This window comes from Netta rufina, assembly GCF_964035555.1.
Source record: "Netta rufina genome assembly, chromosome: 14".
Taxonomy (NCBI): domain Eukaryota; kingdom Metazoa; phylum Chordata; class Aves; order Anseriformes; family Anatidae; genus Netta; species Netta rufina.
This window is the reverse complement of record NC_140137.1, coordinates 18,697,649-18,712,931: the sequence shown is the minus strand read 5'-3', so window position 1 is coordinate 18,712,931 and position 15,283 is coordinate 18,697,649. Positions and strand designations below refer to the sequence as shown.

General features: G+C 46.7%; 1 protein-coding gene across 2 annotated transcripts in view; it reads left to right on the top strand.

Moving 5' to 3' along the window:
• Window positions 1–15,283, top strand: part of FNIP1 (folliculin interacting protein 1) — a 64,725-nt gene that overhangs the window by 22,402 nt on the left and 27,040 nt on the right. For both annotated transcript variants that reach the window (XM_084295301.1, XM_084295302.1), the window contains exons 2-3: window positions 5,585–5,711; window positions 14,549–14,692. In XM_084295301.1, the coding sequence (XP_084151427.1) occupies window positions 5,585–5,711; window positions 14,549–14,692 (271 nt within the window). The remainder of the gene's footprint in view (window positions 1–5,584; window positions 5,712–14,548; window positions 14,693–15,283) is intronic.

Genomic DNA, 15,283 nt, shown 5'->3' with positions numbered 1-15,283 from the left:
ATAGATGTTAGCATAGAGCTGACCTCTGCAGCGCGGCGATGCCTGTGGACACCTCATCCGTCCTTCAAGAAACGGCAAGGAGGTGGCTTGGATTCTTTTTTTAAATTTTCATAGCAACGTTATTTCCTCGTGCTAAACCTTAAAAACGTCCTTGCTGAAGCAGGCACTCGTGGTGAGCGGTTGTCCCTGAGGCGATCCGCTCTCGGTCAGCTCTTCCAGGCTACCCAGAGACAGATCCTTTGCCTTTTGCGAAACCCCAGCTGAGGTCAGAGTGATAGAGGGCAGCGTCACCCGAAGTGCTCAGTAAGCTCCTTCGCAATCAGTTGTCACAGGCTCCCGCAGTGGCCTTGGTCAAGTCACAAACACCAGCTTTCCCTGCAGAATCAGCAGGCATTCACCACAACACCCTGGAGTGACCTCAGCTCTTATAAAGACAATTATCTCACAAATTTTTTTTTCTAAGTATACGCCCGCGGTTTCTCTAGCGTAGGGATCTCCTTCCTCCCCCCAGCCTTACGGCCATGTCATGTCACTAGCAGTTACATGGAATCTCTCACTGAAAATGCCAACTCTGCAAATTAGTGATGCAGTCTGGATCGTCCTTATCATGTGAATCCTGATAATGTTCTTTTGCATTTCAGGTGTTCCTATTAAAAATTAAATAACTTGCCCATGCCTCTTTAAAAAAAATGCTCAGTTAATGAATGGTCTTCCAAAGCTGGAAGCATTATTAACTTGCCATACATTGCTGTTTTCTTTGGTCTCAATTTAGTTGTGCTCTTTCAGAAAGATCTATACTGTTGTCTTTGTTTAATGGTGGTCAAATAATAAGGGAATTATTGAACTGCATAAGAAGGTATTAAATTGTATAGAATACCCTCCCTGCGTGTCCTATAGACTCAACTTTCACTGTGTCTTCTCAAAGAAAAAATTCCAGTAGCAGATATTAGAAATGTGTAGAGGAATTTGGGCAGAAGAAGGGAATCCCTTGCAGAAGGCATCTGAGAGGTGAGAGTTGTATGGTACAGTGGTTGGGCTAGACAAGGACTGTTTGCCTCGTGTTTCCATTCACCCTTCCCTTTAACAAAGCAGCTGCAGGATCCTATATACTACTGGGCCATATATGTGCGAGTGATTGTGCTTCTGTGTGAGGGTAAACATCTGGGGAACTCGTGGATAATCGGCATCTGAAGTGTCCCAGTGCACGTCTTGGAGCAGGCTCGTGTTTCAAGCTCTTCAACACAAGGATGCTTATGTGGAAGTTGCCTGAGTCTAAGCACCACCGTAACAGCAGAGGTGAAGAACATCATGTGCAGGTGTTCCAGATAAGCTCTCAGGATCCCTGGACCTGTCTTCAGCTGCTCATCAGAGAGGAGTGAAGGAAAGCATTTCTTTCCACACCGTTTTACTATTGCTGGTTTGCTGAGCCCAGCCCACGAGGGGGGAGTGGACGAGGTAGACCTGCAGTCCGCTCTGCCATGGCTGTCCCTGTCAGCCTTTTAAAAAGGTGCTAACATGAAAAACATGCAGAACAGATAAGCTAGCATAAACTATAAATATCATCTGCGTAGATGCATTTAAAAATAGTTTGAAGTGATTCATCACCAGGCAATTTTTATAACTATGGGTACCATGATGTAGGAAAACAATAGTTAGATAGTTGCAACTTACTTTTCCAATGATTAGTCAGGGTCTTGTTTTGAGCAATTTTACTTTTTAGAAAACTCTTCCACAATTCCTGTCTGATTAATATTTTGATCAGTTTGCTTCAGTTGTTCTTCTTTTAGCATTCTACAGTATTTGTTAATTGTTTAAAAAGTAACCAGTCACTACCTAAGTTGCGTTAACGTGAAATAGTTTGAAAAGTTAAGTCTTGAGCAGAAGGAAAAATAGTATTAAACTACACCCTTATTTTAATGAAAAAGCGCTGTTCGTGTTGTAGTGGAAGCAAGGAGGAAGGAATGTATTTGTTTTCCATTACAGGCGAAAACCTCGTGTTTTAAATGGTGGCGTGGTAACGAGGGATTTCTGTGTCTGCTCTTTCAACTATTAAAACTTGCCTGGAGTGTAGTAGTATCAGTTTAAAGCCATTCAGTTTCCTCTTGCTGACAAATGGCCATGGCAGTAATAAATTGCAGGAATTGGATGCATGAGAAAATCCATCCTTGGGGAGAACTGGGAGTTGGCTTGCCAGGCGACTCGTGGAGATGTCGCAGAGCACGTAAAGGATCTGCTCGTGTAATCTGCAGATACTCCTGGAGGTTAGGTGCAAAAAGACAGAACAAAGTGGGGCGAAAGAGAGATAAGAGCTGACCAATAGTAGGGTGTAAGTGTGAACATGCATTAAAATAGCATTCACCAGGCCTTGTTTTCATTATCATTAGTTCCCCGAACACCAGGCAATGCTTTGCCCTGGCACAGTACCCAGAGAGGTGCCGGGGTCTCCTCCTCAGGGTCTCCAGCAGCCGAATTATTTTCTGTTTGGTAGAGATCACCACAAGACCAGTATCCTGCTCAGAAACCATTTATTGCTGTTCCTGCCCTCACAGTGCTAACTGTGGCAAAGGCACTGGTGAAAAGGGTGCAATTTATTTTTTTGGATGTAATTAGTTCCAAGGAAAGACTGTGCAACAGCAGACAGGTGATGCAGGAGAAGCTCCTCGTTAGGACAGCTGTTAGAGCCAGAACAGCACAGGAGGTGGAGGCTCACCTCTCCTTAGCGTTACTGGAACACTTGACTCTCCATCTCCTAGATTGCTGCAAGAATCTCGAGAAAACACCAGCTAAATGTCAAAGTTAGTTTCCATTTATAAGCAGAACTAATTATGTTCAGAAGATGTAGGTCAGTTTTCATCCGGCTGAAGAGCGGCGCTGGAGTTTTGCCCTGTTCTATTTGTTTTGAGAACGTGCCCTGCGTATTGCACGCAGGAATCTGTGCGTTTCTGGGGATAATCTATCCAGATAGCCAGCTTAACGCTGCTTTCACGCTGCCAACAGCCAAAGCAAAGCCTCTCCGTGTTCCGTTTCCTCCCCAAATGTGGGAGGTGGTCGGGGCGAGTCGGAGGTGCCAGGCTGCCCGTGTTTACTGTCTGTCTGAATGAACTTTCCCCCAGCTCTCTCAAAGTTTCTGCTGCTTTGGGAAGCGGCCCGCTATTGCCAGGGAATGTTTTTGCAAGGCTGCAACGTGCTTGAGGACCGCGTTATGTAACAGAGATAGCGGCGATTTGGAATTATCACAAATTATGATTTGAAATATCTGCTAAATGCTTGTCTAGAGAAAGTGGAAATGTCATGTGAAGAAGCTGAGAAGTAAACAAGCTCTTGTTACCTTGATCAAATATGTTTCCGAATACAGCAAGGGTTTTATATTTAGCTTTCTCTCCTCTTAGTGTGTAATCTGCTCTTGGAGCTTTTTATAAGTAGACTTTCCTAAGATCTGGAACAGCTACTGCCCTTCTTTGCCAGTAATTTCAAAGTCAAATATCAGAAGTACGAGGTAATGGAAGGCAGGCCTTTGTCCCAGCGTGAAGGAAACTCAAACGTGCTGCAAGGGTGGAGCAAGTGGCAGTACCTTTTTGGCAAGCAGCTTGCTGTTACTGTCACATCCCGCTTCTTTATGGGACCCCCAGTGGCTTACCTCGAGCGGTGAGTTTCCAGCCCTCTGGTAATTTCAGAATAGGAGGAGATGGCTCCCCGGAAAGCCAGGTTAGCTGGCAGCCTCCTGCGCCTCCATCTCAGGCTCTCCGAGGAGCCCTCCCCAGCTCTGTTGGTTTTCTTACATTTTCTAAAATGCAAGATGGAGCTCGTTAGCAGGGGCCCCTGCTAGTGTGAACTCTGCTCTGAGCATGCCATCGTGCTTGGGTTTTGGTATGGTTTGCTCGGATCGTGGCGGTCAGCTCTTCGCGTGGCCGTGTCCCTCTGCGGACACTGCTTTCAGTGCCCTAGCAGAGAGGGTGCAGGGCTCTTTGCCCCCAAAGCTAAACCAAGTTATTTCAGTTTCAAGTTGCTCAAGCATTTTTCTTGTAATAAGTTGCTTTGGACATTTGTTGCATACTATCTCCTCTGCAGCTTCTGTTTTTTCTCTTCGGTTGCTAAATGGTGGGGCTGAGAGGATTGGGAAATGGATTTCCTCTCTTGAGGCTGAGTAACTGTAAGTAGTGGTGCTTGGTTTCACCTAGCTGGGACTACTCTAGTTGTAAGGCACGTGAATTTATCTTGGGCAGTCTTAAAAACTTCTGATGGGCCTCCGTGGCTTTGGCAATCGAACTGATTCTCTGCTGTGACCTGTTGTAGAAGTTGTTGGCTACAATCATCAATAGCTTAGTGGTGACTTGAGGCACGGGCACACAGAACACGACTTTGCTTGGTGAATTAGAAGGACAGAGGAGAGTAAAATTGACCATGGTCTTGGAGTCTAGCATGCCAAGATTACTTTACTCTGTATTCTCATTAACAGGAGTCTTTTTGCTCAAAGTCTTTTGCTCCTTCTCGTAAACTTGGAGCCGCTATCCTCTGTTAGCGGCTGGAAATTTCCAGGTTCTCATTTCTCACTTCTTGGTGTTTCGTGCTAATGCTGCTTGCCTAAAAGCCAGGGATAAGCAAGATAGAATTTCACTTGATCTAGGAAATGGCTCGTAAGTAGCTGAAAGGTGATTCCGCCTGGCTTCGTGGACAGAGCAGGCATCTTGTTGCCTGTCTGCCAAGCGCTGAGCAGGTAGCAGCGAAAATGAATTCCCAGGCCCAAGGGTAATAACACTTGCTGGGCTGGTTGGCAATATTTGATGATTATTTTTTTTTTTTACTATTATTGTTTTTGTTGTTTGTTTGTAAACACACCCTGTGGTGTCACAACGCGTGTCCTTTTCCATTCTGCTTAGAATAGAAAGCCATTTGTTCTGGGCCTTGGGAATTGAAGATGATGCAGAGCTCCCCCGAGGTCAGCGGCACGAGGGAAGGCAGAGGCTTGGGAGAGCCCTGCTGCATTTTACCACCTGCGGAGCAATTTGGGAATAGGTGTGTTAGAAGAGGGCTGCCGTGGGCGTTCTGCTGACCCGGGCAGGAACACGGCCTTGAATCACGGTGGCTTAAGTGGAGATTATTTCTGGCTCTGAATATAGCAAGGACCTGAGTGTAGTCAGGTCCAAGCTATGCGTGGTTGTCTGCTCATGCATCGTGACAGATATATCCTGGTCTCAATGTCGTTCATAACGCTGCAGTTAGCTCTGTACGTGTGTGTTACTGCAGTTCTCCTATGGCTTTGATTTCAGGAACCTGGAACTTGAGGAAAACGTTAAGTACCACAAGACAGAGCACGAGAGCTGTAACACCGCACACATCCTTGTGCAATGGCTGTAGCAGACTGCTGCCCTTCATGCCACTGTAATTTGGCTACTTGCAAGTGTAGGAAAAAAAAAATCAAAAAGACACGATTCTGGCTACAGGATCAAAGCGTTTGATGAAATGGCATTGCACTTGCTGGATTTTATGCTTTAATAAAGTTGGATATAGAAATAATGTAGAAAGAGCAGTGTATTACAGAGTTGTAGTAATTTGATCTCTTTGGTGTCCTGTTTTTTAATTAAAGCTGGCCTTTGCCGGAGTTTGACCCAAGTCAGATCCGACTGATTGTGTATCAGGACTGCGAGAGAAGAGGACGGAATGTCTTGTTTGACTCCAGCGCTAAAAGGAAAATCGAGGACGTTTCGGTGTCGGTGAGTATTGCGATCTACGTGGCTGTATTCTGTATTTTTTAATATAAAACTGATAAAGTACAAACGTTCCGGGTTAGCCATATTAACGTTGGTGTTATGCAGGGCTATATTTAAATGCCTGTGAAGTTGCAAATTTTTCAGGCTCCACTGATTTCACTCTTAACAGCTTTAGATACTCAAGTCATCTTCTTCCTCCTGTGCTCTCTACTTTCTGCTCTTTCCAAGAGAAGGATTCTTCCGCGGGGCTGCAGCAGGCGATGCTAGGAGGCAGAGGCAGGGCATAATGCAATGTTTATTGACAAGCTTTTATGACATGGACGCTTCCCACTGCGGGACCTGTGTTCTGAGTCAGAAAGTGCTCCCAGTCCCGTGTCCTCTCATGTCCTGTTTGGTTGGCTTTTGCCAACTGTTGTTCCCATGCTTTGCTGACGGCTCTCACACAAAGTTACTTGAAAACTTTTTTTTTTTTTTTTTTGGCATGGTTTGCATGGTAATCTATTAATTGAAACTGTAATGGATGCAGTCAGAGGAGGATACTTCCTTCTAAGGGCTCTGGCCAGAAGATTAATTTCTAGCCACAGTGCTATTGTAAGTGGTTGTGTGAGGTTGGACAACTTATTTCACTGCTTTGAACTTCCCTTTCACCATCTCTGCAAACATTTGCAAAGCATTTTAAGTTCTGCAAGCAGAGAGCACTGTGTGAAATGGCATTTATGATCACAGCTGCTTTTAACCCTAAGACCTCCTGGGTTTCCTGAGTGGGAGAACACAAAATAACGCGTTACCTGCAAGCCCTGGTTTTCGTGTTGGGTATTGGATTGTGGCCAGAAGAAGGCTCTTCATCTGCTTTGTAAACTCCCCCAGCCCATTGCTGGATGCTGCCAGCCTGATGCTTCCCATCGTGATTCTGAGCTCTTCTTCCACATCTCCTAACCTCGGGGAGCCGATTTGTGTGTCATCAGGCACCAGCTTCCAGGCTTGCACCGTGCCTGTGCTAGCACGGTTATATTATGAATTGAGGGCCTGATTTCCTAGTTCTTTTTGAGAATGTGTGACGTAAGGCAAGTTGAACAAATGTTCAAGAAGATCTCTAAAGAGGTTTATTGTGATTAATTGCTGGCTTTGCTTATTACCATTTCTTCATTAATAGGAAAGGCATTGTGCAGCATGAACCCTCTTGCTATATTTCAATTGATTTCTTGAGAGCCCAAAGCCTCTTTAAGATAGATCTGTACTTGCACAGTTAGCTTGCAAACTTCATTGTTTCGGGTTATTTCACAGCCAGTTGTCTGTGGCAGCTCAGTAGCAACAGAACAAACAGCAGATAATGAGGCTAATACGGTTCCGTATTATCTCCTCTTTATTTTCTTCATTAAGGGGAAGGCGGGGGGGGGAATAAATTATGATCACATTCCCTTTGATACGAGTATGTGAGGCTGGTGGAGAAAGACTGTTCCCAGAGTATTTGAAGTGCCCCTAATTGTGTCTGGTAAGTCGGTACATTTTCATTCTTTTTTGTGCTACTAAGGGACTTGGAAAGAGAGTATATCGAAAACCTTTTCTTGCTACGGTGTCTGCCTTCTGCAGCACTCAGATAACGTAATGTCAGGCAATTCTTCCCTCATAAAACAAAACTTTGCATTAGTAGAAACACTAAGCAGGTGAAAATGTGCACAAGTCCTGGGCTCAGCTCGCTGCAAGCCGAGTACAGCCTTGCACAGCTAGCAGTACACACTGGCCATTTTCAAGGAATCACGTTGTTTATTTTCCTCGTTCTTTATCATGATTTTCATTAGCAAAGACACACCCTGCCTGTACAAAGCCAGATCTTGGCTCTAAGCACATTCCAAGGCACTCTTGCCCTTTTGCAGCGAGACGTGTGTGTGGGCCGGGCGCTCTCCCTTGTGAAAGGCTATCTGTTAGTGGCCCACAAAGGGCAGTGCTTTCTGCATCTTCTCCCCCCGCCCCCCATTTCCTACCATGATTTATACCTCTGGATTTACAGACACACCGAGGGGCAGGTTGTGAGACTGCCCAGCGGTGGCCAGGCTGTTCTGCTTAAAGTCTGAGCAGTTTGTGTAGCTCAGAGAGCCGAGCGCGTGCCAGTCTGCTCTGTGCTGGCAGCTGTGCTCTTCAGTTCCTGTCCTCTGTTGTTTCTGAGATGTGTAACAAATGTCTGGTTGAAAGCAATTATAATTTGGGTTGTATGCCTGCAGCAACGTCTGATACATTTTTCTCTATTTTATATTTTACATATCTAAACTCGGTGTATGTCAGGAGGTGCGTGCAGTGCACCAAAGCTCAGTCGCTTGAATTCTATAAGGGAAAGTTATAAAACTCAAGGAGCATTAGGGCAAACTTGTCCAGAGGCAGATGTTTAAAGAAATAAAACTAGCCTTCAACTTTTTGGTGAGTAAAAACCACAGAGTTTGTGCTCATGCCAAGCTAGGCTTTAACTAATAAAGCATTACCGAGTCTATATTTTCTGTGAGGGACATGTGATTATAACACAAATAAGGATTTTGTGTTTTCATTGGACGTTAAATCAGCCTCTTCTTGTCTTCAATAAAGCTAAATATTAGGTAAACAAGAATTTGGAGAGAGCTTATTGTGCAGAGGCAGACAGAAGGCAGCCGAGAGGTTCCTGGTATTGCTGTTACAATATTTTAATTGTGCTAAAAGGTGGTAAATTTGCTGGAGATTTAATTCTAGAGTCTCTGTAGCAGTGGTAAAATACATCTTTTTTTCCCAGGACTTCAGGACTGGAGAGAGAATGACTGGTAAATAACCCTGCTTCCCAGTGGGCTCGTTAAGCACACTTCTAATTTCGGGGACGCTGATGCGGCAGGTGCCCGTGCCCTGCCACACGCTGCAGAGACGCCGTGTTTTCCCCGGGTCCCGATAGAGTTAAGCTTCACGAGCAAAGCTGCGAAGCCGCCGGGTGACTCGGCACCGGGAATGTTGGCCCCGGGCTGTGCCAGGCATTTCCACCCAGACGGAGCCGCGCTCGGCAGCTGTGGGCACTTGGCTTGTGGAGGGAGGCAGATTCCCCTCTGCGAGCCCCACACCTTTTTTGGTCCGAAGCACGAGAGGTTCTTCCCCCACTTTTCGGGGGATGGCCAATGATGAGCCGGGCTCTGCAAGCAGATACCTGGTTGCAGCGCCTGGACAGCTGCCTCTTTCCCCGCAAACACCCGAAAATTAACTAACTCTCCTCTTTTAGCTTTGTCAGGGGATCCCGTAAGAGCTCGCCTGCCTTTTTCAGCCCTGTGACACCAGATCATGAGCAGATGTCTCAGCGCAGGCGTTTGCATGTTGGGTGTACGAGGGCAGCATGTGACAGGAGAAGTGGGCACCGCTGCCGCCCTTGCTCACCGCCGTGGTCCCCACCCAGACAGCCACGTCCCCAGGGCTGCCTCTCTGGATGGGGATGCAGCTCTGCTGCACTCCGGTGGGTTTCTTCCAAATCCTCCTCTAGGGAACAAAGTCTGAGGCTGTTCCTCGTGCTGCTAAGCGTCTGGTTCCTAGTGAGGCTGGATTCCTTGATTTGCAGGTGACAGTATTGCAGCCTGTGACAGATCTCTGCTGGTAGAGTCACTTCTGTTTGTCTGTTCTTTTTCCTGTGACGTCCCCCCGCCTGCCTCCTGCTCACACGTACCACCTCGCCCATCTCACCTCCCTGCTCGTTTCGCCGTGTCCATGCAAGGTCCAGCCCAGAGCTCCCTGCCCACTTTTCATCCCGCAGGTCCTCTGAGGGCTGAATTGCAGGCCAGGCGTGACAGGCAGCTCCTTCGGGGTGCAGGCACCAGCTGGGCCAGCTTTCAGCCCTCACCCTGCGTTTCCTGGCCCTTGCCTGAGTGCTTGGCTTCTCAACCACGAAGCCAACCACTGCTCATGTGAACTCTTGCAAAGACTGTGAGCGTACTTCACTGCACTCCTGCTGCTGTGTGCACAGGTTATGTCACAGAAATGGTGTAAGGACCCGCTGAAACAGAAAGGGCTGCCAGTCTGTACTGGGTCGGTCCGGGATGTTAACTGGGATCTTAAGACAGGATAAGGATGCCCCAGGAGTGGTCCACAAGGTGTGGAGTAAATAAAGAAGCTGAGAGAGGAGTTTGCCTTGGTGTTTTCTTTAAACTGAATGAGTTTGAGGACAAGTTTGGTTTCTAGTTGTCTGGTTTAACTGCTTGTTTTCTTTTTGTGTTGTCCACAACAAGGCGACGTGTACTGCCAGGGATTTGACTGAAGAGAGGTGCTGGTTGACATGTAAGGACCTAAAAGATTTCCTACGTCTAAAGATCAGCTGAGAGGAAAGTGTGGAAGAAAGGGTTCAGAGGGACCATGAGAAAGAGGAAGAGGAGGGAGAAAAGAAAGCAAGAGGCAAGCTGTGCACTGTGCTGAGCTCACATCCAGAGCTGGAGTGGTTTGGCTGGGAAGGGGGAAAGACAATGAATCGGAAAAGGGCCGTGGCTTGTTTCCAGGATGCAGAGACAGAAGACGATTTTCAGAAGCTGTTTGTTTGGAAGAAGTGAAAGCGAGAGAGAGGGCCAAGGGTGCACGCTTTGAGATCTGGAGGTACAACCTTAAAAAAAAAAAAAAAAAAAGTGGGTTTGGATTTGGAGAGCAAAAAGTTCATTTTGCCATGTAACCTAGTTGTCTTTATCTTTGGGATAATATAACCGAAAGGTCAGATGATATTTGATCTCCTACTGCGGCAATTTCTTTCACTCCAAATGTCACATTTATCCCAAAGCAGAAAAATGGCATGCTGATTTAAACAAGCGGGGATTAGCCACGTGTTCTAATGCACTCCAGTGCTGGATAAATGGTGAGCAGTAAATTGCTTTGAGGGATTAGTAATCGGATAGTGAGCCCTTTGCTTTTAGGTGAGGTGTGTGAAATCAAGACTCTGGGCTCTATCTTGCTCCCAGTGGACAGGTTTCCAGCGAGCCAGGGCCAGCAGACAAAGCCCCCAGCTGTGAGAGCAGGAGCCCTGCCTTCCAAGCTCTGCCTGTTCTCTACAGAAACAGCACGCCAGTGGGGGAGCAGCAGCTTGTCCTTTTACTTCTTTCACTCGCCGATGACAAATAGAGGAACTTGGCAACTCTGGAAACAGTGAGAAAGCAGCCCCTGATAGAAAGATACCTGGATTTTTACAGCAGGACTCAAAGGGAAAGAGTGAGTGCCTGTTCAGGCTACTCTCTTGTCCTTGACAGAAACACACATTTAACTACACATTTAGACCAAAAAATAAAGCAAAGGAGTTACCTTATCAATTTTGGAGGAATTTTTCAGCTTTGTGAAGTTCCCTTTGCTGAATAATGTGCTCTGGAAATGGGGTACAGAGTTCCTGAAGAATGGTGGCTTTATCTGAATAGATGGATTTCTCTGTCGCCACGGTGGTATTTGAGCACCGGCTGCTGCAGAGAGGTAGAGGAATATAAAACATACGATGACATTTCTCTTTCCTTCTGTCACTCACAGCCCCTAACACACACACACAGCCTGGGTTTAGTTCAGTGCACCAGGCTCCTTTTCACTGTCTTGTTATCCCCGAACCAGAACTTGCTCAGTGGAAATTCCTCTGCCTCCTCCTCCTGTGCACAGCACCGTGCATGTTCTTTCCACTCAGTGGGGAATTTATAGACACGGTGGCAAAGAGTTAAAGGTCTTTGCTGATAGAGGTGCAGAAAAGAGATTCCAGAAGCAGAACCGTGGCAGGGACCTATTTTGTACCCTGCCTTACTATGAAGGCAATTTGCTGTACGTTACCTTCAGTACTACCTGGTAGGTCTCCAAGACTCGCAGCAAATTATGACCTCTAATATAAGAACTGTGCCTGCCGGGAAGTCTTTGGAGCGGTGGGTATCTGCAGAGAGTTGGCAGAGAAGGAACAAAGAACACGGCCGCAGCGGGGAAGGCAGCGTGGCAGCCGGGAGTGGCAGCTGCCCGCAGCATCCTTCCAGCAGATGTGCTGCTCTCCAGCAAAATGTGCGTTTCGGAGCACTCCAGGAGCACCGTGCCTAGAGAGCTGCAACTGTGTATTTGGAAAGAAAATGCAGAGTTTTGAAATTTGTCCTTATGCAGTTCTTAAATAATTTGGTTACTGTTTTAGTTTTGGAAACCTGGCTTGAATATGTTTCAGCTGTTATACTGAATGCAAGTAACCCCACTCCTTTGTGGCGTACTAGCTCGAGATTGGTTGCACCTAACGTTGCATTGACCTTTGGAGTCAGTGACTGCGGAGGAGAGGGGCATTGCAGGTACTTGATCTCACTGTCCAGCAGGTTACTCTTGAGCACGTGGTAAGTTTTTAACAGTGCAACAACCAAAGTTTGCCAGTGGTTTGCATTTTAGGAGGGATTTACTGTTTGTGAGGTTCCAAAAAGTTGGGTATCTGAAAGATCCTGACCTTTACAGATGCCTCACAGGAGTCTTGGTTCATTAAATGCCACTGCAGATACCAAGTGACTATTTTCCTGGTTCCTATTTAGATTAGGCAACTCTTACCTCAAGATACCAGACCCAGCAGTGGGTCTGGGGAAAGCTGCTGTGTAGAAAAATGCAGTGGAAAGGAAAAGAAATTAGTTAAATGTCAGTAATTTGCAAACTAAGCCTGTTCTTTTAGCGCACAGAACATTTGTCACTTGTAGAAATGCACTTACTGGCTTCGCAGTCTCAAGGAAGCTCGCTCACAATAGGAGCTTTTTAGAGGGAACTTTCAACATCTGATGGAAAATGCAAGCTGAAATGTGGTTTGCCTGCAAAAGCTTCTGTAACCCTGTGGATCTTATGTGGTTTTATCACATGATGCTTGCCTAGCCTAGGACATTGTTGTTTGTGTCAGAGATAAAATGCAATTCTAGTTCACGAGTTCCTACTGCAGTCATATGATGATCATTCACATGTTCCAGCCATTGTGCACTGTGCTCGAGCCACAGATACTTGCCATGAGCAAATCCACGTATTGCAGGAATCCAACGTCCTCGCAGCGTGTCGTAATGAGAGGGTCCTACTGTGGAGGGTGCACAAGGCAGTGAAACACAGAACTTGGTGGCTGGTGAATGCTTCCTTCCCCTCTGCCACCGATCTGCTGACCTGCCTGCACATTTCTCCTCCGGGCTCTCTGTGGCAGCAGCTCTATAACTGCAGCAGCAGCTCAGTGGGGAGCTCGATAATCCCTGACATCTCTGCTGCTTTGCTTAAATCTTCCCATAGTTAGGGCCAAGGAAAAGCCACCTGGTGTCTAAGGTGTTCCACACAGCAGGGGAAAAGACAAACGGACAAACCAACAACCTGCACAGCGTGGGATGGACACGTGGGGTCCCCATCCTGTCCCTGACCAAAATCTGCCAGCCCTCCCCAGCAGTCAGGGCAGCCTTCTTGTCCACGTGTGGCTGACTGTGCAGCGGAGACATGAAGTTACCACCCTTATGAGCTGGGTATTTCACACTTTCCCTATTCCGCCCTTTTTTTCTCTAGCTATTAAAGATTGAGACATGCTTATGATTTTGCCTGAAGTGGGAGCTCGTGATGAAAACCCGTGAGCCCGGAGATGAAGCTGTGCCCCGTAATGGCATGTCGGTGCTTCCATCTCTCCTTTGAACCTTGCTTGCAGTGTTCTTTGCTTCCAGCTTGCTCTCCCTGGTTGGGAGATTGTATCGGAAATGTTAATTGAGAAAGTCTCAGGGCAGCGTTACTATGTAATTTTAAGCCGTGTAGACTATTTCTGTCTCTCGGTGCTGCGCACTAGCAAATGTAAATAATGTCAACCTTGCGTGGGTGTTTCCAAGTTTAATGAGTATACGAGAAGTCCTTTGAGATCTCTAGGTGCAGAGGGCTGCCTGATACCGGTGTAAATGGCATGGACGTGGGCTGATCCTGCTCAGGCTGCTGGGATTCGCAGGTGAAGTCACAAAGGTTTTTGAATCTCAAACAAAATATTGGTGGAGCATCTCCAGTGCCAGTATTGATGGTAATGTGTGTGTAGGGTCGCACTCCTACACCCAGGTGATCCCACACTTCAGTTCCAGCTCCATCCGAGCCCTTCTAGCTCCCTTTTTTGCTGTGCTTTCTGTCTGAATCACGCATCAGAAATCACCCTTGGACCATTTCTCCCTCCTTTTGTGGAACTCCTCTGGCTTCTCTGTAACACCAGCTGTGGTTTTCAGCTGTCGTGTTCAGCCTCACGGTGCGCTCATACTGAAAACAGAAGGAAAGGAACGCGTCCCCTCCGTGCCACTGCTCTGAAAGACACGGGGACGTGGACACAGCTAGGAAGACATCCGTAAAGTAATGCCTTCTCTTCCCACTTAGCCCAGTCACATGAATCTCTCCTGAATTCTGTGTTGCCCTGGCTCGACCGTTCCCAGTCTGGGTGTTTTTCTGTACATCGGGAGCTGTGTTGTGGTGTGGTCTGGCTGTGCACGTCACACCACTGCCACCTCTGCCCCAGTGGGCACAGGCAGTGGGGTGACAACAGGTGGAGCCTATTGTTGCTGTCCTCTGAGCACTTTGATGCCCTCCTTTCCCGTAATCCTGGGCCTAAAAAAGAGATGGGTAAAGCTTCAGAGAGGGATGTCTGCTTGGGAAAATGGGGTTGGAGTGATGGGCTGGCTCCTGGCTAACTGGAAGTAAACCAGCTCAGCTTTCTTTCCTACAGCCAGGCTGTGAGAGATGCTAATAAATACTCTGATAAGTTTTCTTGGTGCATAAGCCGCTCTGCTGTTAAATGTCTTTAAATGTTTTACCCAGACAGGTAAGTGCAATAAACATCACACTAATCAGTGATTTTGTGGCTGGGGGTCTCAGTGTGGCACATACGTTGTGTGTTTCAGAAACTCTGCAGCGATGCTCAGGTGCGAGTTTTTGGGAAATGTTGCCAACTGAAGCCCGGAGGAGACAGCTCTTCTTCCTTGGATAGTTCAATCAATTCATCCTCCTCGTTCTCTGATGCAAAAGAACAATGCCCAAAATATCAGGTGAGTTCTCTTCCTTTTTTTTTTTTTTATATAACTATGCCAAATACGTACAACAGGTGAGGTACCGAATGTTTTAAAACACTTGAAATTAAATGCTGGCTGGGGAGAGCAATTTCTAGTCAAAATCAGACTTGGTTCTGGTTGATCCTTATTTAATTCTATAGCCTTGGGTTTGAACAAGTTTAAAACCAACCAGCTGGGACTCTCAGATGGTTCTTCAATAGCAGAAGGTTCTTCAGGACGTTTGTTCTTTCCTGTGACCTGGGTGATAACGCTCAGTCAGTGCGAGCAGACTTGGCGCAAATATCCCATCTGGGTACCAGTGAGGTAGTGTATTTTACTTGATAGCTAAATGCCAGGGAAGCAACACAGAAATATGCGGTGTGAAAGGATAGTCTGGGTAACAGCTTTATAACGAGGGTTTCAGCACACTTGAGTTACATTTTACATAAGAGATTTTGGCTCTGGGAGTAGCTAGAGTCATCTGACACGGATATATTTCTGTCATCTCCCCTTCCATGGATCACAAGTGTTTTATATTAAGCCATCCTGAAATAGAACTAAGCCCTTCCACTCTTTGTAATGAAGTAA